Below are 26,812 nucleotides of genomic sequence, written 5' to 3'. Positions count from 1 at the left end.
TCAGTTGTTAAAGTGCACTTCAAAATATTTAGTGCAAAAGCAATCGAAAAAATGTCGGTTAAATATCTAGCAGATAAAAACATGGCATGACACCCCGTCTCTACAAATATTCCTTTAAATATCTCTATATTTTTAAAACTTTCAACACTTTAACAAATTTTGTATCATTTCCTAGTATAAACTTTTTTTAGCCAAGATTAAACTTAAATAAAACTCACCATAAGTATGAATCGATCAAACAAAGAAAGCACCAAATAAGAGCACTTTGGCATATCCTATATATAACCAATCAAAAATATTAAAAATATTACTTAAATGTACAGTGGTTAAATAACATATTTCAAAAATAACAGTTACATTACAACAGAAATACCGCAGTTACATATTAAACTTTAAAAACCACCCTTCTACATTTGCATTTCTAAGTGGCATAAATGCAGCAGTACATATCTATTGATCATCTCTTTCTTTAGCAATTTACCAACTCTTTATTAGCCCAAGTTTCATCTTTCCTTTGGCATATTATTATATAACTGCTATTTTATTTCAAATTTTCTTTGTAACTTTTCATACCACATTCAGTTTTCATTTAATTTGATATAGACAAAGAAAAGAAACTTGCAAGAAAGAACAGAATAGGCATACGGATTCAGAAACGACTTAAAATATCCTCTACTAACAATGGTATAATCTTTTTATCAATATTCATTCACAAATCTTATTTGTTATATTTATATTATTCATAAACATAATTACATTATTGATATACTTTTCTAAACAATAGTTGTTGTTCATTATATAATTTTTTTAAATACTTATAACTATGATAAGATTTTTTTAAAAATGTTTTACAGATCTTTTTAAATCTGCCCCTATCAAAGGGAATGATTTAAGAAAAAAGAAAGGAAAACAAACTATAACAGATTTCTCAAATTGTCAAAATTCCTATGCTTCACTTATTACAGCGATAAAGAGCATTGGTCATTATTGATGTGAACTTTTTTTTATATGAATAGAAGTTGATGCTGACAATATTGATGATTATCTTTCAGGTATATCTTTTTAAATTAATAATGGTTTAAGACATAAATATATTCAATTTCAATATTTTTATTTAATTTAAATAAGTAAAGTGAATTTGTTCAATTCCTTACTTATGGTACTTTATTACAAGTGCAGAAAATAATGACATAGATGTAAATGTGGATGATTATAAAGGTATGTATATAATAACAAAAATTAGAATAATTTCACGAGCATACTTTCTATATTTATTAAGTGTCATTAATATAATTCTTAAATTCATTTTATAGAGGGTGATGTAGAAGATACATGTATTGATAACGAAGGTATGAAAATTTGGTGTGATCTTTTATATGTAATAAAATGTCATGAAAATTTTACAATTCAAAACAATCTTACCTTTATTAGCTGATTGATAGATTACTGGGATATGGGAGATCCAATTTTTGAATGTGTACATTGTGGTGGTTACTTCTGGTATGAAGAAAGAATCAACAAGAAGTTAAAATCTAAAAGACTAGAGTTATCTTTATGTTGTCTTCATGGAAAAATATACTTACCAAAGTCAAAAGAACCTCCTCCAATTTTAAGACAGTTATTATTCGGATCAGGTGACAAAATCTTTTTACCATACTTGAATAATAATTATAAACAAGTATACACATTCATTCACCAGCTGTTATTTATTTAGGTCCAAAAAGTAACCATTTCAAAGATAATATTAGAAATTATAACTCCATGCTTTCCTTTACATCAATGGGAGGAAAAGTTGATGCTTTGATTAATCAAACAAGAGGACCAAAAACATTCAGACTCTTTGGCTAAAATTACCATCAAATTGGAAGTTTGTTTCCCCCAAAAGGATCCACTTCAAAATTTGCACAATTATATATATATGATACTGGAAATGAAGTGCAAAATAGAATTCACACACTGAGGTTAGTATTCAATTGTTTTTTATTTATTTTATATACTAAATAATAGTCTAAATAATTAAATAATTTCAAATAATTTTATTTCCTAATCTTATGTAGTCGAGGTGAAGGCATAAACAAATATCATGTTGAAATTGTTCAAGATTTAAAACAAATGCTTGATGATCAAAATGTCTTGACTAAATCATTTAGAATGGTAAGAGATAGATTTCAAGAAGATTCTCACACCAATGTTAGACTCAGATTGATAGGAAAGCAAAACTATGATGGAAGAAGATATAATTTGCCAACTGCTTCAGAAGTTTCTGCTTTGGTGGTTGGAGATTTTGAAGTACCGCAATGTGATAGAGATATTGTTGTTGAAACCCAAAATGGCTTCAATGAATAAATAAGTTAAATGCTTCCTATTTGGTGCTCCAATAGCCATTACTTTTTTCATATGGTGAAGATGGATATATAGAGGATATTGTTTTAAATGGAAAAGATGATTTAAGTCAAGGTAGAAAATTCATTAGCATGCGTGAATTTTTTTCTTAAAAAATTCAAGAAAGGAATGGTGAAATACTAACAATTGTGAACTCAAAATGGTTATTTCAACAATTTTTGGTAGATGCATTTACAATGATTGAATCATCCAGGTTGAAGTATATTAGAACTCATCAAAAGCAATTGTGTGTTATGTACAAAGGATTAGAAGATGCAGTTTTACATGGAGAAATTGATCCTTCTTCTCATGGTAAAAGGGTTATTCTGTCATCCAGCTTCACCGGAGATGCAAGATATATGATTCAGAATTATCAAGATGCTATGGCAATTTGCAAATAGGCCAGATATCCAGATCTATATATCACATTTACTTGCAATCCAAAATGGCCATAAATTATTAGATTCTTAAAGAGTAGAGGCTTACAACCAGAAAATCAGTCCGACATTTTGTCGCGAGTATTCAAAATCAAATTAGACCACCTAATAAAGGATTTGAAAGAGAAAAATATTTGGAGTAGTTAAATCGGTATTAAACTCACTTTTGATAATAATATTATTATTATTATTATTAAAAACTTATTATTTTACTATTTAAATATATGCTATAAGCATGCTTAGTATGATTGTTTTAATGTTACATTTTAATATTTATATTTATGATACTACATATAATATATTACATTTGATGTAGTAATTTATACCATTAAATTCTAGAAGAGAGGGTTACCACATGTGCACATATTGTTGTTTCTTCATAATAAATGTCCAACTGTGAGAGATATAGATCAAAAATTTCCGCAGAAATACCAGACAAAATGGATGATCCTCATTATTACAAGGCAGTGGAAAAATTCATGATACATAGACCGTATGATTTTGCTAGGATATCATCACCATGCATGCAGAATGATCGATGTTCAAAACACTTTCCAAAGAAGTATGTACAGGTGACCACAATTGATGAAGATGGATATTCGATTTATAAAAGAAGGAAGGATGGTAGAACTATCAAAAGAGAAGGTATTCATTTGGATTACAGGTATGTGGTACCACATAATAGGTATTTGTTATTAAAGTACGGTGCACATATTAATGTTGAATGGTGCAATCAAGCAAAATCAATAAAATACCTATTTAAGTACATAAATAAAGGAAATGATAGTGTAACCGCAGCTTTTACACAAAGTGTGCATGAGAAAGATTTAATAAATGTTGATGAAATTAAAATGTATTATGATTGTCGATATATTTCTCCGTGTGAAGCTGCTTGGAGAATTTTTGGATTTCCAATTCACCATAGAGAACCTTCTGTTGAAAGGCTTTCTTTCCATCTACCTAATGAACAACCTATTATTTTCTCTGATAATGATCCAATTGATGTTGTTGTTAATAAACCAAGTGTAAGAGAATCACAATTTTTAAGTTGGCTTGAAGCGAATAAGTCAAATGAAAAAGCAAAACATTTAACTTATGAAGAATTAACTCTAAAATTTGTGTGGAATAAAAAATTAAAAGAGTGGAAAGAAAGAGATAATTCTTCAGTTTCTATTGGTAGAATATTTTTTGTACCACCAGGTAGTGGAGAGTTATATTATCTTAGAATGTTGGTGAACATCATTAGAGGTCCGAAGTGTTATGAAGATCTACGTACAGTGAACAATACAGTTCATCTAACATTTAGAGATGCATGTTACGCATTGGGTTTATTAGATGATGACAAAGAGTATGTGGAGGCAATAAAGGAGGCAAGTAACTGGGGAATGTCGTCTTATCTAAGGCAGTTATTTGTTATGCTTTTGTTATCCAATTCAATGTCTCGGCCAGAATTTGTTTGGGAGGCTATATGGCTTTTACTATCCGACGATATCCTACATGAAATACGACGAGTGCTGGACAATCCAGGTACACGAATTTATCATTTCATATAATATTTATTAAAAATTTGTTAAAAAGTTATTATACTTATTTTGCATGTGTAATTCTTTAAATTATATTCCAAAAATTTGAATGATCCAAAAATTCTCTAAATTTGAAATTTTTCCTATAAAGTGACTGAAAAAATGTTTATATGAAAGCATTTTATAAAAAAAAAGAAAACAAGAAAAAAAAAAAAAACCTCTCCATTCTTTTACAGAAAACAAATATTTGTGTGAACCTTGAGAAAAACACAACAATCAATTCTCTAATGTTATTAACAGGTTTATAATTGATGTACATTTAGTATTGATAGATTTCTATATGAAATATAAATTTATCAGTGAATAACCTTTTTTCCATAGGTGTTCAGCTAACAAATGATGAACTTAAAAATTGTTGTCTGCAAAAGTTGGAAAAATTATTAAAAGATTGTGGAAGTAGTTTGCAACATTTCCCAACAATGCCAAAACCAACTAATAATGCAGAACAAGTTGATGTTATCAATAGACTAATCCTTGAGGAACTACGTTACAATAAAAGCTCTTTGTTTGATGGACATGAAGATCTTCTAAATAGATTAACGGAGGAGCAAAGGTCAGTTTATGAAAGAATCATAACGTCAGTGAAGTGCAACAAAGGAGATTTTTTCTTTTTATATGGTCATGGAGGAACTGGGAAGACTTTTATTTGGAGGACTTTATCTTCAGCAGTATGATCTAAAGGAGACATAGTCTTAAAGTTGCGTTAAGCGGGATTGCATCACTTTTATTACCTGGAGGTCGAACAACACATTCAAGATTTGCTATCTCACTCATGCGACTGAAGATTATACATGTAATATAAAGTAGGGCAGTCCTCTTGCAAGTTTGATTGTGAAGACAAAGTTAATTATTTGGTAGGAGGCACCAATGATGCATAGATATTATTTTGAAGCTCTTGACAAAACTTTAGGAGATATTCTTAGATTTGAAGATGTGTCTAATTTAGATCAGCCATTTGGAGGTAAAAAAATTGATCTTGGCGGTGACTTTAGACAAATTCTACCGGTCATTACGAAAGGTAACAGACAAGATATTGTAAATGCTACCCTCTATTCTTCATATTTGTGGGTTGACTGTCATTTACTAAAGCTAACAAAGAATATGAAGTTAGAAGGTAATCATGAATCAGATTTGAATGATCAGACAGAATTTGCTGATTGGATTTTAGCAGTTGGAGATGGAATGATTGGTAATTTTGTTGATGGAATTGGAAAAGTTCCTATACATAATGATGTTCTTATTAGTGATTGTGGAGATCCTATTTCTGCCATTGTCAACAGTACATAACCAGATTTTTATTAACATTGCAGTAATGTAACATACCTTCAGAAAAGAGCAATTCTTGCTCTTACTCTTGACATGGTAGAATCAATCAATGAGTAGATGGTATCACTCAATCAACGTGAAGGAACAACCTTCTTCAGTTCAAATACAATATGTCTTTCAGAAGATACATTTACAGAATTGGAACAAGTACATACTCCTGAATTCCTAAATACTATAAAATGCTCCGGAATACCAAATCATGCCATCACTTTAAAAGTTGGTGTACCCGTAATGTTATTGAGAAATATAGATCAATTTTCAGGGCTTTGTAATGGAACAAGATTAATTATCACAAGAATTGGAAATTGGGTTATCGAGGCAAAAGTCTTATCAGGACATATGATTGGACAAAAGGTTTTCATACCTAGAATGTCACTGACTCTATCTGATTTAAGAATACCCTTTAAGTTTCAAAGAAGACAGTTTCCAATAGTTGTATCATTTGCCATGACTATCAATAAGAGCCAAGGACATTCTTTATCTCAGGTTGGGCTATATTTGAAGAAAGCAGTGTTCACACATGGCCAGTTATATGTTGCACTATCACGGGTGACATGAAGACAAGGATAAAAGATTGTGACTTATGATGATGACGGACAAGTTTCAAAGGAAGCAACTAATGTAGTGTTCAAAGAAGTTTACCGTAATTTGAGTGTAGAACAAAGCTAATCTGATCCAAAGGGCATAACAGGGTCAACTATATCATCAATTTGTTGAGGGTTAGACTTAGCTTTTTTAATCAGTCATATAGATAATAAAAGTTATTTTTTACTATAGTAAGTATATAACAGAAGTTATTTATTATGTAAGTATTTTATGACTGTTTAGCCTTTTCGTTTATTCTCTTTGTACGTTTTATTCAAGTATTAAAATAAATTTTTTTATAGAATCAGAGATTATTTTTACATCGAAACAAATTATAGACTTTATAAGTAATTCCACAAGTGGGGTCTAGGAAGGATAGGATGTATGTACGCAAACATTAACTTTCTTTGTAAGGTACACAGTCTACTTCCTAGACCTCGACTCAAAACAAATGTATAGGATGTAGGATTTCTTCTTGTGATTGAATATTTATGAGGGTTTTATTTCTTTTTACATATCAAACTAGAAAGGGCATCTAGAATACAGAGATACATGTGTTTATGCCATCGTGCAAGATATAATCTTATGAATGATACCCAAAAACTAAATTGACAAAAGTTAAATTAATCGAACTACAATTTACCTGCGTAACTGATGATAAGTAATTCTTCCTTCAAGTAGCCAGCTATACTTTATGAAAATGTGAAGTACTCCAAAAATTGCTGACCCATTTTTAACTGTTGACTCGAAAGATAACAATATGATATAATCAATTGTAAAAAAGAACAAATAGTAATTAGCAGGCAAGAAGTGATTCACATAGAGCTGAATACGTAACAAACAATGGCATCTTTAATTTTTCAAAGCACGAGCAATTTCTAACAAATAACGCAAACACTTTCATATAGCATTAGAATCTTTAACTACATAACCAGTATTTCCATTAGACAGGAAACTTTACCTCAAAATTAAAATGAAATAATAAACAATGTGATTGAACTTTTTTGCACGCTATCCTTGAAGTCTTATTTACATTCAACATGTTTAAATGAAAACACTTAATGTGCAAATGGGATATTACCATCTACAAGGATTAAGACATGGCAATACATAATACTACGGAAAAATTATCCTTGAATTTGCTTACTCTATCGCATATGAAGTCATATTCTGATTTAATTGAATTCCAATAAATAAAAATTATTTTTCAGTCAAGGGCTAAATCTATAACATTTTACTGGCTAAAGCTACATAATAATATATTAAGTAAGAGAGTGTACATTTTATATTTGGTAAAACATATGTATCTTATTAAAAGACACTTATAATCTGAACTAACAAATGACTATATGCTCTACAATCTGATATCGTCAATGAATCCAAGTTCAAATAACACACATTATATCCGAGATATCTAGCAAATATGACCAAGTTTCACTAAGACATAGTTCTTACCATTAATCAATTTACTTTTAGTTTTTAAGATAATTGCAAATTGTCCCAAATCTACATCACATCAACAATGGGCAACAGATCAGCTAGCTATACACCTAATGACAAACTCCAAAATAATACATAGTATCTATACTATTTGCAAACTGCAAATGTTACTATCAATAGAAATCAATACACTTAATACAAATTTAAATAAGTAAAATCAATAAGCGAACAAGAAGCACACACCTCTACAGTCCTCTCTTGAAGAAGTTTGCTTGGACTAACACCGAATCGTGAATACAGTCTAAGGTACTGGTTGTTCTACAGCTTTTGGTAATAGATACATCAACCGTAGCATCTATATAATAGATAGGACGCATAAGTCTACATAAAGCATTATTACTTTCACATTCCACAGTAGAGCCTGCATATTTTGTAGGATAAAAATAATTAGTTTTAACACACTGTCACTATTAATAATCAGTTTAAACAAACAAAGCATTGCCATAACAACATTGAAGTCTGAATATATAGGTTCAAAGATCAGAAATCATAATAACAGCTCAAGATATATTTCCAGGACACAGAAATCCTCAGTACAAATGAACTCAGTCCTAACAACAAAATCAACAATGCAAAATTACACATGAAGCTATTACATATTAACATGTGGGTGCGTAGCTTGCAAGTTGAAGCAATGTGCAAAATCAAACCCAATTGTGTTATCAATGGATTTGTAGTTGTTATGTCTTAGAATAAAGAATCAAGTTCTTGTTAGATAGTCAAATCAACATATCCGGCCGAAAGGTTTCAACTAAAAGCATCATGCAAATAAAATTATAAGTCATATGAAGCAAAACATACCCACACCTTTCTGCCATTATTTGGATTAATTCTGTGGCCGCAAATGGGTCAATATCTTTAAGATGGTTGTAAGCTCAATTAAAATCCTTGCTCAAATGTTCAAATTCAAGATCAGTTTGCTCATCTTCTACAGACAAAGAAATAGAATAGTATCTATAAATCACGATCTAGAGTAACCAAATTTAGACAAAAAACACAGGCAACTTATTGTTTACCTGGAGAGTCATTTAAGCAATTAGCCTCTCCATCTTCAACAAAATCATCAAGAAGGAGTGGATTCACAAGAGCTTGAACGAAAACATATCATATCCAGTAAACTATAACAAATATCCAATAGTTCAGAAGAATTTCAGAAAAGATGAAAACATAATTCAATAAATTACCAAGAAGGAAAGACAAACCAAAAGAATTAGCTGCTTTGCACCATACTTATAAACAGAAAAAAAAAGAGTACCAGTGAGGGTCTATTGCAGATTTTAGGACTGCTCATACTCTAAGAGAAGGATTTTACTATCAGTTAACAGTGTTATTAAAAGCTAAACAAATCAAGGAACAAATGTGAAGCAAGGTATATCATTATTAGTAGATACGCCTTAATATATGCCATGCAATCAATAACAAGATTATAGGAGTAAGAAGATACCATTAAATTCATAATATAGCTCAAAATCTTATACTAATCAATAATTTTTGGTTGATTGTATATTTTTCTCAGCTCATCTGCATCAGATGTCCAATTTCACTTACATGTTCGAATTAAAGAGGAAAGAATTCACAAGTACAGGAGAGCATACCAGACCTTATAAATACTATGAAATCAAATACTAACTGACAAAATAAGAAGATTATTATCAACATCTACAAAAAATTAAACAATAAAATTCATAGCTTTCAATTGCACGCTAAAATTTATATTTAAAAACTCACAGAAAGAGGAGAAAATCACATTAACAACAAATTCAACAACAATTAAACCATAGATTCACTTGCATGTTCAGATCTAGAAAGAGTATAAGAAAATCACAATAACAGAACTTACTAAACATTAAAGAGTTCACAAATCAGATACCAAACAACATATATGGAGATTATTTTCAAAGAACTATACAAATTAACAATAAACAACTTGGATTGATTTGAAGAACCAACAATAAAGAATTCACAATACTTCAACAAAACTTAGTTAGAAAAAGAAAATCTTAAACGTTTCAGCTAACCAGATATAAACTATATAACCTAAAGATTGACCGGATACAATAAGCTAATTGCTTTACCTAACACCAAATCAAGTCTAGTTAAAACTTGTTATGAATATGGACTACTCAGTACTGTATATACCTCTGACAGAAATGAGATATCCACTATACCGGAAATATATGAAGCATTTCGCATTTTTAAAAGAATAACCAAAGGTACGCTATTTTTTAAAAAAATTTACACGACACCAGCAGAGATATTATATAATGAAGTTAAAAAACCCATACAAGTTGTAAAGATAGGAATGACACGAGATATGATTATACCACAAGATATTATTCTACAACCAGAAATACCTAGAATTGAGATACCAAAATTTTATGCGAATAAGAGGATTATCGGACTATCTACAATTTTGCAAGAGCTAGCAAACACATACCGCAACCAAAATCCCATATGGAGTTATTATTCAAGAAATCATGTACTAATATATTCAAATTCAAAGGAATTACGAGAAATAGATATGGAAACTATTAGGCAATGGATTCTGACGTTGCTCAAACCAGAGACAGAACCTATCGCCAGAGCTATCAGAGAAAAATTTATTTTAGAAGAATTGTTAATCAGATATTGCAAGAGAATTGGACATAAATATCCAGATCATAAATGTTCAAAAGGTAATGGAGGAGATAATGATATTCCAGAAGTTCAGCTAGAATAGAAGAAAAATCAACCAAGAAGATAAGAACACCAACTGGAAGATATAAGATAAGAAGCAATAATGGAGATATGGAAAAGCAGCAGATACGACAAAGAGAAGATATTAACGGAGTAATAATAGAAGACAAGCTATTAAATTGTGAAAGCGACATGTAAACTTTCACAATTTGCTTTACATAAATTATTGGAATCTTTTGTATAGGTTTTTGACTATTATTAGTCTAGGAATTAATAACTTTTGTCTTATTAGAAGACTTTTGTAAAGTAAAGTAGATTAGGTAGATAATTTTTTAAAAGACTTTTTAGAAATGTGTAAAAATAGGAATACTCTTGTAAAGTTTTAGTCTATAAATAAGATGAACCAAAGGCATTGCAAGGCAAGTCTTCATACGTTGAAGCAAAAAACTCTCTCTCGCCTACAACAAATATTTTGCTTAATTATTAAAAAGCAGGTATATTTCAAAGGAAAAATCTATGGAGGAACAAAGCTTAGAATTATTAACACTACCAGAACAGGTATATTCATTTACTATTATGAATAGCTAAATTCATAAATTCCTAACAATCATGATATGATAAAATAAGTTCATGTTACTTGCTTTGTAGTAGAATTATTCAAAAAATAGCATGTTAAGAAGTTAATTAGCAAAGTGGAAAAGAAGAAAAATTCCTCAGAACTATGTCATCCTAAAGGTGAAACCGGTGAGGCAAGAAAGCCGTGATAGGGGAGTAACCAAAGTAGAGGCGCTATTTAAGGGAAAAGTATCCAGATTACCATGCTAATAGTGATCGAAAAATATGTTATTTAAGAATAATCTAGTATATAGCAATCTAAAGTGATCATATTTTGTTATGTGCATGATTGAAGGGAAAATTTTTAAAATAGCAATTTTATGAAAAATGGATAATTATTTATCTGACGAAATGGTAGATAAATTTAAAATACTCGTTTTAAATGTACTTAAGGATATAGAAATAGTGAATATAAGAAAAAGCATATTGGAAAAAATATTTGATAGATATTTTATGACTAGAATTAATTATATACCACACCTACCAAACTACTCTTATAAATACTTACATGCCAAACCCACACACTAACTATGATAAATTATGTATATTTAGAATTTTTGAAAAAAGATATGAGAAACATACAATAAGTAGAAAAACAAATAAAGCAAATTTAGACAAATACATGGAAATTAAAGATGTAAAATATATAGAATTCTTTAATGAAAATATGCAAGAACTACTTAGACTAAAACAAACAACAGAAAAATATTATGAAAAAGCATTTAATCAAGCCTAAATGACAGACGATATTAAAATACTTGTTTTATATATACTTAGAGATATAGAAATTATGGATATAAAGAAAATAATATGGAAAAAATTATAAGATTATAAAGAGGAAGAATTATTAAACAGTATAGAAAACTTACACATATATTATGAACAACAATATTATTTAGATTCAGATAGATATTATACAGACTAAAAATGTCAAGATATATTAAGAAAATTAGAGCAAACCAAGAAGACCTACATAAAGAAATTAATTATAGAAAACAAATTAGAGAAATAATGAAAAATCTAATAGAAAAATTAAAATGGATAGATGAAACCTTAAAAAATCTAGAAAAAACAAAGATAAAAGTTTAGATAGATTAATAAATTCATTAAAAAGAGAACAAGAAGAAATAGTTAGTAGCATAAATAGCCTCAAACAAGATATTAAATATAGTACAAATAGAATAGATTATTATACATTTACTTTGGAATAAAATGATAAACTACGAATATCTAAAATATTGGAAACAAGAAATAGAAGAAATAAGATTAATAGAAAACCTTATAAAAAAAAATTTAATTGAATACTTTAAAACAAAAGATATATAATATTTAGAATATCTTTAAAATAGTGGGACGACCCGGTTCATACCTACTCCGTAGGTGTCGGGGAGGGGGGGGGACCACTCCGGGCCTGACCTACATGCCCTCACCCTAGCTTCGCTGGAGGGGCGTTTCGAACCCCCGACCCTAGCACACCACGGTAAGCAAATATCTTTAAAATAATACAGAAGATTTACAAAAACTAAGAAAAAACTAAAGAATATTATAGAAAAGCATTTAATCAACTACCATTTAATCACCCTCCAAAATATGAATATCAGTAAAATTAAATATATTAATAAAATAAAAAATACAAGAATGAAGAAAAACAGTTAATGAATATTACTACAAAGAATTTAACAATTACATAAATCAATGCATACATCTTACGAAAAGAAAAAATCATTAATATCTTCTCTTTGTCGTATCTGCTGCTTTTCCATATCTCCATTATTGCTTCTTATCTTTTATCTTCCAGCTGGCGTTCTTATCTTCTTGGTTAATTTTTCTTCTATTCTAGCTGAACTTCTGGGATATCATTATCTCCTCCATTAAATTTTGAACATTTATGATCTGGATATTTATGTCCAATTGTCTTGCAATATCTGGTTAATAAGTCTTCTGAAATAAATTTTTCTCTGATAGCTCTGGCGAAAGGTTCCATCTCTGGTTTGAGCAACGTCAGAATCCATTGCATAATAGTTTCCATATCTGTTTCTCGTAATTCCTTTGAATTTGAATATATTAGTACATGATTTCTTGAATAATACCTCCATATGGGATTTTAGTTGCGGTATCTGTTTGCTAGCTCTTACAAAATTGTAGATAGTCCGATAATCCTCTTATTCACATAAAATTTTGGTATCTCAATTCTAGGTATTTCTGGTTGTGGAATAATATCTTGTGGTATAATCATATCTCATGTCATTCCTATCTTTACAACTTGTATGGGTTTTTTAACTTCATCATATTATACCTTGGATGGTGCCGTGTAAATTTTTATAAAAAATAGGGTACCTTTGGTTATTCTTTTAAAAATGCTAAATGCTTCATATATTTCCGGTATAGTGGATATCTCATTTCCGTCAGAGGTATATACAGTACTGAGTAGTCCATATTCATAACAAGTTTTAAGTAGACTTGGTTTGGTTTTAGGTAAATCAATTAGCTTATTGTATCCGGTCAATCTTTGGGTTATATAGTTTGTATCTGTTTCTTGGATGTTTATAGCTCTGGGGTTAGTATTTAAAAAGGTTTGTACATTGTAGGTATTTTCTATATATTTTTGGGCTGTGTAGTTGTAGGTCTTTTTATCTTGGTTTAAACTATCTCGGTATTTGGTAATTTGTGGGGGTATAAACATGGGATCTTTTGATGTATTTGGTATACATGGTTTATCAAATAGCTTGTTTAGGTTCATATTTGTGTTTTTCCGAACTCCTTTGCTTGTACCTGCAAAAGTAGATTGGTAAATGTTATGGGTTTTAAGGAGTGCCCCAACTTCTCCTTCTAGTAATTTTAATGTCTTCCGATCGACATAGCTCTGCGCACTGCTGAGTTATCTGATTTGTAGCTATAGAATTCAATTTATCTTCATTAGTCTTTGGCTTTTCTATTTCATTACCCATACTGTCCACTTTCATTGAAAGCGTAGTTAGGGTTTTGAATATCTTTTCTAAAGCATCATCTTCTATTATATCAGTCTGTGTAGCTTTGTCTTGATATTTAGTCTGCAATAACATTTTTGTTAGTACTAATTACTTCAATTGTAAATGCAAAATTTAATATATTCAAGACTAGTCTCCGAATCTCTTTTGTTGTAACTGAATTTTGTGTTTTTTTTGTTAGCCACCAACGTACCTGTGTATTATCTGTTCGTACAATAAACTTGTTATAGACAATATATGGCTCAAATGCTAATAAACATTTATATAATGAGCATAATTCTTTTCTATTTATTTCTGTTTCATTAAACGTACCGAGTAGTATCTCCAATGGTGTTCTAATTTTTCTCCTTCATATCTATATTTAAGTACTCCTCCATAACTACATTCACTAGCATCTGCTTCTACTATATATATAAATTTTCTATTTTCATCTGGAAATTGTAATTTTGGTAATTTTTTTCAAAGTATTTTTATTTTCTGAACTTGTTTTTTATCTTCTTCATTATAGTTATACTCTACATCCTTTTTTAATTTTTTCTGTAATGGTTTTAAGTTTTCTGCTAATTTTAGAATATATTCTCTTACTTGGTTTACTAATTCTAAAAATGATTGTAATTTCGTTTTTGTATCTAATTCTTCTTTTGAATTTATTATTTTTTGTACTATATGTTGTTGCATTTTGACTCCACTTTTATCTATTTTGTATTCCCAAAAATTCTATCTGATTTTTTATAATTTCTGCTTTCTTATCACTTAAGCTTATTCCTGATTTTTCTATTATATCTGTAAGCTGTTCTAATAATTTTAAATGTTCTTCTTTAGTTTTTGTATATATTAGTATATCATCTATGTATACAATACAATTAGGTAGTTTTTTAAAATAACTATCCATAAAATGTTGATATCTACCTGGTGCATTTTTTTATCCAAATGGTAGTACCTTCCATTCATAAAATTTTTGTGGTACCGTAAATGCGGTTAATTCACTAGATTTTTCTTCTAACTTTAAATGGTAAAATCTTGATATACAATCAAATTTATTAAAATAATTATATCCTTGTATTTGTCTTATTTTTAATATCTTATTTGGTATTGGGTAATTATAAGTCATTGTTTTTGCATTTAAAATTTTTATAATCAATAACCATCCTACTTTTTCCTCTTTTTTGTTTACTATGTTTATTTACTATAAATGCTGGGATATTACGTTTACTATTACTTTTTTGTATATATTGTTTTTCAGATAATTCTTCTATATGCATTTTAAATTCTGTTAAATCATCAAAATTATATTTTAATGTTTTCTGGGTTATTATGGTATTTTTATCTATTAATTCAATTTTTATAGTGGTTTTATGTTTTTCCCATCCTTTTAATGGATCTTCGCTATATAATTGTTCTAATTTTTTCTTAATTATTTCTATCTTATTTATTGAAAATTTAGTTATTTCCTTTTTAGTTATTGAAAATACGACCAGTTCTATTGTATCTTCAGTATTTTTTATATTTTCTAATTTTTGTGTAATTTTTTCACTTTCTTTTATCCAATCAGTTTTTTTTCTTATTTTATTAATAACTCTTTTTGCTTTTACTTTCTGTTTACATGGTGTTGTAAACCACCAATCTGTTCTAGTTATTATATGTGGGTATAATTTATCTAAAAACGGCATTCCTAAAAGTATATCTTTTGATGTTAGCTCATAATTATAGATTTCTTCTATTGTTAATATTTTATCCTATACTTGTGTTTTTAGATTCTTAGCTTTATAAGTAATTAAACTTCCTTCGTTATTAAATCCTTTAACTATTATTGGTGTTTTTAATTTATCCCATTTACTTTCTCGTAAACAATTATATATACATAAATTATCTTTTGCTCCTATATCTATCATATGCGTATAATATCTACTATAATATCCTTCTACTACTATCTTCATTAATACATATATTTTCGTATCATGTTAGAGCTCTTCTTAGGAATAATCTTTCCCTATTATATGTTATAGATAATTGTGTATGTTCTATATTGTATAGTTTTACTTATTCTAGCCATTTAATTCCTAATATTATGTCTGCTTTTTGCATTTCTTCCTTTATTTCAAATTCTATTTTCATTTTTCTAACTCCTATTATTATTTCTTTTTTTTTCTCTATATTTTTAGTGTTTACTAAGCTTCTTGATAGATCTGGGCATATATTATTATCAGATTTTATTTCCTCATTTTTACTAGATATTTTGCTATATAATTTTCTTCTTGTCCTGTATTTAAGAGAATTAAATATTCTTTTTCATTTATTGTTCCTGTTATATAATATTGATTTAAATTAACTATTAAACTTGTCTCATAATTTGTTCTTTTTGATGAATTTGATGATTCTTGTTTTTAATAAGCTATTCTTTTTTTTTGTATTTATTCTATCATTTATTATTGCTAAATCTTCTTTTATGTCTATATTTCTGTAACTATAATCATTGTTATCAATTATTTTTATGAATTGTTCAAAAAGACTTTCTATTTGTATTTTATTAATTTTATTTTTTTCCGTTATTTTATGTTTTGTTGTTAATACATATAGATTTTTACATCTTGCTGTAAATATTTTACTTTCTGGGGTTAGTTCTATTCCTGATATTTTCCAATATAATACTAATGATTTATCTATATTTTTATCTGTTATTGCTACTGAATAATTTGCACTTATTATAAATTTAAATTTTTGGTATATTAAATTTCCATTAATTGCAGTTATTATGCTTTTTTCTATAGGTCTTATAATCCTATCATCTGCTAAATATAATTCTATTGGTGTATCTATTCCTTCTCTAAAACATGCTTTTATTAATATCTCTGTACCTCCATGGTGTACATATTTTATTGGGTCTCCTCTACTTTTTATATCGTTGATTTCTTTATTAATTATCCTTTTGTTACTAGTGGTATACTAGCTTTACCTTTTGCATATCTGCAGTCTGTTACATGTTCTTTTGACTGACTACATAATATTCTTCCTTTTTCCTAGTAAATATATTTTTTATTGTTGGTATTTTAAATATTTTTTCTACACTGAAGTCTAAATCTTTTCCTTTTATTTCATCAAATACATTGTTATCAAATATTATTTTTTGATTTGTTCCTTCGTCATTTAAATATTCTTCTTTTGTTATTATTTTTATATCTTTTTCAGTCATTTGGTTTATTTGTATATCTTCTTCAGTCATTTAATTTGTCTAATTCACTATCTATTTCATTATCTTCTATTTCATTATCTGTTTCCTTCTCTGAAATTTCATATTTACTGTCTGCACTTTCTAATTCGTAATCTATATAGTCTATCTGCATATATTCTGTATTTTCTATTTTTATTTTTGATATTTGTTTATTTTTTGGGTTTTTAGATAATTTACAATCTCTAGCTAAATTTCCTAATTTTCCGTAATTACAACAAGTACATTCCTTTATAAATTTCTTTTTCCTATATGGTCTTTTATGTTTATAATTTTTTACATAATATCTTTTTCTTGGTTTCTTATACTTATATTTTGATTTTTTGTATTTCTTATATTTTTTATGCCTTTTTCTTTTCTTATAATATTTTTCTTTGCATCCAAATTGAGGTGCTATTTTATCTTTGCGACATGCTAAATTTCTTATTAATGTTTTTTCCATTTTTATTTCTTCTCAATATTTTTCACATAGGTTTTTATAACATTGTTGTAAAAATTTTATTATTGCTCCTAGAGTATCTACTATTTTTGCTTCATCCCAACTTTTTATTATTTTTAAACTAAATGGTTCTGGTAATTTATTATAATATAATTTTCTTCTTTCTTTACTTTCTTCTGTATTATATGCCCTTTTATAATAATATTCTTTAAATACGCAAGTATATTCATCTATGTAGCACATATTACATATTGTTAATTTTAACATTAAATTCCTATTTGTATCTTTCTCTTCATGTTCTTCTTCTTCTGTTGTTGTCATGCTACTAAATTCGTCTTTTATAGCTGTTTCATATTTTTTTAATAATTCTATAGGTGTTAGTTTATTTGTGGTTGTTGATGATGTTCCTTCTGTTGGTTTGTCAGTTCTTAATACTCTTTTACTATTTTCAGTTAGATTTAAAAACCATAAATTCACTATTCCTATTATTGTTCATTCTATATATTCTAGTGTATCTATTACATTTATATTATTATCTAATAATTGTTTTGTCATATATCCTATCCATAATTGTATTATTTTTTCTGTATCTATTACACAATCTAAGTCTAAAAAGTTATAATTTTTATTAACTATTTGTTTTGGTGTCCATTTGTCATATTCATTCTTTAGATTATGTCTCTTAAACTTATTCATATAATATGTAGGTTTTCTTATTTCTGATGTTCTAGGTATTATATTTTCATCTTTTTTTTTTTTTTATCAAGAGTGCTTATTTTTGTATTATATTTTCTAAGTTTTCTTTATTAATTACTTCTTGTTTTCCACTGATTCCTAAATTTTTTGTATTTGTTAAGATTTTTGTATATGTTTCACTACCTTTCGAATCATAATTATCTATTTCTTCAACATCTATTGTATTAATTTGTAATTCCTTGGTTTCTATTTCTTTATTGTCTATTTCTAATTTTTCTTTAAATTGATTTATCTCATTTAATAATTTTTGTTTTTTATCTTTTTCTTCTTTTTCTTTCTGTCTTTTTGCATACAGATCTTTTAGCATCTGTAGTTCTTTTTCTAATTCAGCAATCCTACTATTTTTGGTTTCTTCTATTTTTTGTATTTCTTATGTAGTTTGTTGTTTTATTTTTTCTCTTTCCTTTTTTCTATCTATTTCTTCGTTTTCTTTTTCTATTCTCACCATAACTGTCAATTTATCTTCTAATTTTAATTCTTCTTTTTTCTAGCATTAAATATAAATGTTCACCTATTTTCTTATATCTTCTTCCTAGATTAGAAAATACTATTTTTATTTTTAATCTTCGTGATTTTCATATATATATTTTTTCATCTATTTGTGATTCTAAATTTGATATTTCATCTTTTTGTTCATTTATTGAGTTTTTACTAACTCCGGCAAATATATTATAATCTAGTCTTTCTATTCTTATTTTTAATTCTTTATGTTTTTTAGAAATAATTTTTTTTAATTCTTTGTATTTTTGTACATTATTCATTTGGTGGGTATCTAAATCTGATTTTATCATAATTAGGTGGTATGTGTCTCATTATTCTACATTTTAAATGAATTATTAATTTTGCTTCCATACTAGATATTAAGGTAATTAGGTAGGCTAATCTTTGTGGGTTTTCTTTTGTTTTATTTAGACTTATATATTCTGAATAATTACTAATTAAAGGTTCTTTAATTTTTCTAAAAGCTTCTCTATTTTTAAATGGTCTTCTCATAATTAATCAATATAAATTAATCTCAAGTTAATCTAGTCTAAATTTAAACATATATGCTACTTCTATATGATTTAAATAACTGGGCTCTTATACCATTTGAACTTTCCTAAATCTATAATTGTCTATATGCATATAATGCTTTTTTTAAATATATTTTATCTTTTGGAATGGACTTTTTATGCATATTTTAAAAATATGGACTGAGCTTTCATTTTACTTTATGATCAATTTATCTCATATAAAATAATTCTTGAAGAAGAAACATTATAATATATTATTTCTTATAAGAAAATAATAATACACACACTCACGTATAGCTTTTTATAATTTAATATAACTATTAGCTTTACCAGTCTTTAACCTTTTTCATGGTTTTATCCGTTGTACTTATTCATATAATTAAATAAAAAAATTATTACATTCAATAAGAAATTAAGAAAATTATTAATGTAAAATAATATAATATTAATTAATTAAAATAAATATGTCATTGAACTTACAAATATTAAAAGAAAAAATTCATACTTAAAATATATGCACATTCATGTAATTATTATAAATAATTTTATCCTTTAGATCCACTCTATAGATCATTTTTATTATCTTATTAATGATATTTTTTGTATCGTAAATAACGAAAAAATTAAATAAAATTTAATGACTATTTAAATGTTTAATTTCAAAACCGCAATTTAGTTACATCCATTCCCCCATTTTTCTAATTCAAATAATAATTTCTTAATCATATACAAATATATTAAATATATTATACTATACGTAAATGTGCAATTATTTTATAAACTAGATTTAATTGTTGCGAACAATAATTATTTAAAACCTACGCTATTTATCCGCGCATCGCGCGGGTGTGTATACTAGTATAAACTAAAGAGGTAAGGTAATAGGATACAAAATGGTCATAAACATGCCATCTTACAGGTCCAAAACCCTCATTTATTCCCCAAACATCAACAATCAAGGTCAAGTTGCCCTACTCATAATCAAGTCTACCATCCATATTCACATGCAACATATATCGCAGATCATATAGGAAGAAAAGTATAGAGAAGCTTACCTAAAGGCTAAACCATAAAACTTTAGTTCATGCACCACATGCTCGTCTTCACTTTACAATTCTCAAAATGCCATCACAATATCAAAACCAAAATCTACTCATTAATACAAGTATAATGATACCCATATGGCACTATTGTGCTCTAAGTCTAAAAACAGCATCAAAATTCTAAGTGGGTTCCACATATGGAAAACGAGTTTTTGAGGCCAGCCCAATGTTAACATATGAACAAGGAATCATAACCCTCAAAGAATGGGTGAAAATTAAGCATACTTTGGGCTAAAATCAAGCCCTTAGCTAAATTGAGTTTTTGGGTCCAAACGAAGAAATTCTAGCATGAATTCAAGAAATTCTTACCTTAATCTTGAAGATAACCGCGATACAAGATGATAATTAAGCTCCCAAGTCAACCCCCATCAACAATTTTGAGTTTTTCAAAATATGCTATAAATCAACTCTAACTATTAGCGTGATATGAATGAAAAAAGTGAAGGACACCTAATAATGTCACATAGCCTCCCGAAGATACGAAATGGACGTCAATGTTCTGATCCATAAGAATCTATTAGACACTTGATCTTGTACCAATAATACTGATGAAACTGAAACGCCCAGCATTTCGGGCTACAATATAGACCATGATTTTGATGGGTTGATAATCCCGAAGCCATAAAATCCTATGCCAATATGGCATGTTATTATTTGTGTAGCATGTGAATCCATTCAAGCTTGAATTTAGACCATAGAGGTCCTTCAACTCATGGACGAGTTGAAACTATTTCGATCGACTAAGTTTTAGTGGATGTTGTAAAGTGTATCAGCTTCTATCGACCATAACTCTCTGTATATGTAGAATTAGGAATCCTACTGTGTGTCAAATGATAGGTATCCGATTTAGCTTTCCAACGATATCAATTTTGCTAAAATCCGACACCAGAGCAAGAAGTGATGGCCTTTCAAAGTGATATGCGTCGCCTAACCAATCGCCTATGGCCACTGGAAAGCATAGGCGATAGACTAGGCGGTGCCAATGTAAACATAGGCGATAGCCTAGGAGGAGCCTATGTAAACATAGGCGATAGCCTAGGCGGCGCCTATGTAAACATAGGCAATGGGATGGACGGCGCCTATGTAAAGAATTAAAGTGACTTAAACACTCCGTTTTGGGGACAAAGTGGTCCTTTTCCACCCTTACTTAGCCCTAAAACATGAAATTCAGTTCTAAGAACCCCAAAATATACCTTCATTCATCAAAAGTGCTCAAAGATTCTCCTTAGGGTTTCAAAATAGAAAACCCAAATCGTTCAAGATTCGAACGTAGGTTTTCAAAGATAATTGCATATTTGGAATCACCAATCCGCAAGCTTCAAGAAACATCTATTATCCTTGGAAATAGAGGTACGCGGGGTTATCTCAAAAATATCATGGGCTCTAAAAATTTACGTTTTCAAATGGGGGTTTTGAAATTACGAATATGATTATATTTTAAACATTTTATGATATTGATTTGGCTCTTAGGCCTACTCCCAAAGTGATTTGCTATATGATATATTTATATGTATGTATAAAAAATGTTAACTTGAGAGCATGAATGATATGACATTTCCTCTCTTGATGTGAATTTGTTTTAAATGTTCATATGATGTAAATTGTTTGAAACATCTTGAAGAGCATGACATGAAATGTTTTGAGAATTGATATGATTTTGACTTGAAAATGAAAAGGTTATTTATTTTGAATACAATGGTTGATTGAGAAGAATGATGTGATATTGATGGCTTGCAAGTCGGGTATGATGATACCCTACAGAATATGATATGTGATTTTACATAAGATAGGTGGATGCCCGAAGAAGGCGTTTGAGTGTAAGGGCTTATCGCTGGAAAACGTGTTTGCCGACATGGAGATTTGGTACCAGGATAAGTCATCTTGTGTACTTGAATTTATGTCATTCCCAAATTGGGACTATAGGTAGGAGCCCAGGCTAAGTGATCTTGGGCATTACCATTAGGCTGAGACTCTATGCTATGTGATCTTGTGTGTCTCTCCGTCACTTATACTCTAATCTCGGCGGCAACCGAGGTTAGACAGTTGGTGTAAATTATGTAGGGTATTCCACCTAGCTCAGTTGCATTTCATTATTGTTGAGAAAACTATTGCATTACACCCATGTGTTTTCAAATGATTTGATACGAATTTGCTTTATAATGGATCTAAACTATATTTTGTAAAAATATTATGTTTTATTTTGATATCTCTGCATGCCAGTACTCTTGTGCTGACCCCCTCCCCTTTCGAACCTCTCAGGTTCAGAGGCCCAGTCTAGGGGCCAAGAGAATCAGTAGATTATTCAGACAGAGTTGTAGAGACAAGTGGTGAGCCTTCTATGTTTCGAAAGGTCTTATGTCCTACAGTCCTTTTATCTTATATTCAGTTTTGGGGTCTACTGGTGGCCTCATCCCAGTTTATATACGGTTACTTGACTCAGTCATTTATTAGATATTTTTGCAGATAGTTGTTTAGAGGTTTATTGATGTTGGGGGAACCTTATCTCCCCGTTATTGTTTCTTTTCATATTTATGACCATGTTTCTGAATTATTTTGTTTCTTCTGCATTACTTTGATAATATGAATTAGGTTCATGATTACGAGACAGATAGGGGTGTTTCGAGCCTCCATGGTTCGAAATGTTCGTCATGGCCAGGCCTTGTTTCGGGTCATAAAAAACTTGGTATCAAAGCCTGGTTCATGGTCCCAGGGTGTCTGCAAAATCGCGTCGGGTAGAGTCCTATTTATGGGTGTGTAGCACGCCATACTTATAAGCAGGGGGCTACTAGGCATTTAGAAAATATTTCCCTTCTTTGTGATATAGTTTGTGCGTCAGAGTCGGAACTGTCCCCTAATCAATGATCACTTGTGTTTCAGAAACACAGTTATGCCTCCATGTCGTATCATCGATCAGGATGCTCAGGCAGATGAGGTCCGTCCCACCCATGAGATGCAGACCCATAACAGGGCTCACAATCCAGAATTTATCCCTACTCCAGAAGTCTTTCAGGTCCCGACCAATCCACCTCAGGCTTCGCAGACTAATGCCAACCATCCCCCAATTGCTTAGGGAGATATTTTAAATGCAGAATTCAGATGGTGTATTCATATACTGACACAGTTGGTAGATAACCAGACTCAACGATCGAAAGATGTTGGGTCTGCATCTGTTACGTCTGAGGCTACTAGAGTCGGACATTTCATGAAGATGAACCCACCTAAGTTAACTGGCACCAAGGTGGAGGAAGATCCACAGGTGTTCGTGGATGAGATAGAAAAGATCTTTAAGGTGATACATGTGGATGAGGTTGAAGGGGTGGAGCTAACAACCTATCAGCTCAAGGATGTTGCGAATTAGTGGTATGCCGACTGGGAAGATGCAAAAGGTGAAAGTTCTGAGCCCACAGTTTGGGGTGAATTTGTGGAAGCTTTCCTTGATCTATTCTTTCCTCTGAAGTTGAGGGAGACCAAAGCGTAAGAGTTTATAAATCTGAAGCAGGCAGTATGGGTGTTCAGGAGTACACTTTGAAGTTTAATAAACTAGCCTGCTATGCACCAAAGTTGAATAGTAACATGAGAGCCTGGATGAGAAAATTTGCATTTGCCCTTACTGGTAACCTGGTACTTGAGTGATAGGGGGCTATGTTGAATAAGGAGTTAGACTTTGCTCGACTGACCATTCATATGCAACAGGTGGAAGAGAAGAAAAAAAAGATTGCTGAATCTAGAGAGACAGACAGACAGGCTAAGAGAGCTAGATCTGTGGACCAGCATTAGAGTCAGCTGCAAAGTGGTAACTGGGGTAATAAGTGGTCGAAGAAGAAGAAGTTTTGGAATAATGCACAGTCAGCAGCCAGCGCGCCAGCACCCAGACCATCGACAGAGTGTGGCCCATCAGCGTCGTACTTATCCACAGTGCGAGGTTTGTGAAAGAAATCATCTAGGGAAGTGCTGATTTGAGGGGAAAAACTGCTATACTTATTGCAAAATGGGTCATCTTCAGAGAGATTATCTTTCTGCTGGAGGAAATGCAGGGGGTGGGGGAAGCTAAGTCCCAAGCCGCCTCTACAACTCCTTTTCCTAAGGGTGCCCCTTCAGCTTCCGGGAGCAGTCGCAACCGATTATATTCTTTGACTAACCGGCAGGAGGCGGAAGCTTCACCAGATGTTGTCACCGGCATGTTATGAATCTTTTCTTGTGATGTTTATGTATTGCTTAATCTCGGGTCTACCTTATCTTATATGACCCCTTACGTGGCTGTTGGTTTCGGGTTTGAGCCCGAAGTTATTGTAAAACCCTTCTCTGTTTCTACTCCTGTAGGTGATTTTGTTGTTTCTAGAAGGGTGTATAGAAATTGTGTCATGTCTATTCATAGTAGGGAAACTGTGGCAGACCTTATAGAACTGGATATGATAGATTTTGATGCCATCCTTAGGATGGAATGGCTTCATTCATGTTATGCCACCCTTGATTGCAGAACCCGAAAGGTTACTTTTTCTTTCCCAAATAAGACACCATTTGTATGGGCAGGGAGTTCTGTGGAACCTAGAGGTCACTTTATCTCTTATCTTAGAGACCAAAATCTTATCTTCAAAGGTTGTATGTATTATCTAATCCGAGTAAAAGATTCAAAAGTTGAAAACCTTCCTCTGCAGTCAGTCCCTGTAGTGAATGAATTCCCAGAAGTCTTTCCTGAAGATCTCCCAAGGATACCTCCTGATTGGGAGATAGATTTTGGTATTAATATGTTGCCAGATACTCGTTCTATTTCTATTCCGCCATATAGAATGGCTCCCGTGGAACTAAAAGAGTTAAAGGAACAGCTTGCAGACCTCCTAGACAAAGGTTTTATTCATCCTAGTGTTTCCCCATGGGGTGCACCCGTGCTCTTTGTGCGAAAGAAGGATGGGTCCCTTCGGATGTGCATAGACTACCGTCAGTTGAATAAGGTTGCAATTAAAAATAAATATCCTCTTCCTAGGATTGACGACCTTTTTGACTAGCTTTAGGGTGCCAATTGTTTTTCAAAAATAGACCTTCGTTTGGGTTATCATCAGTTGAAAGTTAGGGAGTCAGACATACCCAAGACAACCTTCCAAACCCGATAGTGTCACTACGAATTTCTAGTCATGTCCTTCGGGTTGACTAATGCCCCTGCAGCCTTCATGGATCTTATGAATAAAGTGTTTCATCTGTTTCTTGACTTGTTCGTCATTGTATTTATTGATGATATTCTGATCTATTCCAAGAGTAAAGAGGATCACGCCAATCACCTCCGAATTATTCTTCAGATCCTTAAGGATCATCAGCTATATGTCAAATTTTCTAAGTGTGAATTCTGGTTAGATGCTATTGCCTTCATAGGGCATATTGTGTCCAGTGACAGGCTAAGAGTGGATCCCCATAAAGTTGAAGAAGTGAGAAAATGGCCCAGACCCACGACTCTAATCAATATTTAGAGAGAGCTTCTTAGGTTTAGCGGGGTATTACAGAAAGTTCGTAGAGAGTTTTTCTTCCATAGCTTCTCCGCTTAGTAAACTGACTCAGAAAAAGATGAAGTTTGCGTGGTCTGAATTCTGTGAAAATAGTTTTGAGAAGTTTAAGGACAAGCTGACTAATGCTCCTGCTTTTACCCTTCCTGAAGGTGTAGATGATTTTATGGTTTATTTTGATGCATCCCGTGTGGGGCTTGGTTGTATGTTGATGCAGTATGGTAAGGTTATAGCTTATGCATCTAGGCTGTTAAAGGTGCATGAGCGCAATAACCCCACTCATGACTTGGAGTTAGCAGCCGTGGTGTTTGCACTTAGAATCTGGAGGCACTATCTCTATGGAAAACATGTTGATATTTATACTGACCATAAAAGTTTGCAGTATGTTTTCTCACAGAAAGAATTGAACCACAGGCAGAGATATTGAATGGAGCTTTTGAAAGACTATGATATGAGTCTGCATTACTATTCGGGCAAGGAAAATGTTGTAGCCGATGTCCTCAGCAGATTGTCTATGGGCCGTCTTTCTCATGTAGAAGAACGAAAAAAAGAGATGGTGAAGGATATTCACCTCCTTGCAAATCTGGGAGTGCGACTCTTAGATTCCAAAAATGGAGGGGTTGTTCATGAGTTAGCTAAGTCATCCCTTTGTGCCGTAGTTAAGGAGAAGCAGGTTGAAGATCCCATCTTGA

At 30.6% G+C, this 26,812-nt stretch overlaps 2 protein-coding genes across 2 annotated transcripts; both read left to right on the top strand.

Annotated features, from left to right (window-relative positions):
• The first annotated feature begins 3,248 nt into the window (after positions 1–3,248).
• LOC107844853 lies at positions 3,249–6,617 on the top strand. The gene is made up of 2 exons (XM_016689196.2): positions 3,249–4,346; positions 4,724–6,617. The coding sequence occupies exons 1-2, from the start codon at positions 3,260–3,262 to the stop codon at positions 5,074–5,076; spliced, it is 1,440 nt and encodes a 479-aa protein (XP_016544682.1). The 5' UTR covers positions 3,249–3,259; the 3' UTR covers positions 5,077–6,617.
• On the top strand, positions 5,270–5,689 carry LOC107844304. Its single transcript, XM_016688751.2, has one exon. The coding sequence runs from the start codon at positions 5,270–5,272 to the stop codon at positions 5,687–5,689; it is 420 nt and encodes a 139-aa protein (XP_016544237.2).
• Positions 6,618–26,812: the final 20,195 nt, after the last annotated feature.

Source organism: Capsicum annuum, chromosome 9 (genome assembly GCF_002878395.1).
Source record: "Capsicum annuum cultivar UCD-10X-F1 chromosome 9, UCD10Xv1.1, whole genome shotgun sequence".
NCBI classification, from domain to species: domain Eukaryota; kingdom Viridiplantae; phylum Streptophyta; class Magnoliopsida; order Solanales; family Solanaceae; genus Capsicum; species Capsicum annuum.
The sequence above is the reverse complement of the archived record's forward strand: the minus strand, read 5'-3'. Positions and strand labels throughout refer to the sequence as shown.

Coding starts and splice junctions, on each gene's coding strand:
- LOC107844853 (XM_016689196.2), top strand. CDS start 3,260: ATGGATGATCCTCATTATTACAAGGCAGTGGAAAAATTCATGATACAT. Junction 4,347..4,723: donor ACGAGTGCTGGACAATCCAG/GTACACGAATTT, acceptor TTTTTTCCATAG/GTGTTCAGCTAACAAATGAT.
- LOC107844304 (XM_016688751.2), top strand. CDS start 5,270: ATGATGCATAGATATTATTTTGAAGCTCTTGACAAAACTTTAGGAGAT.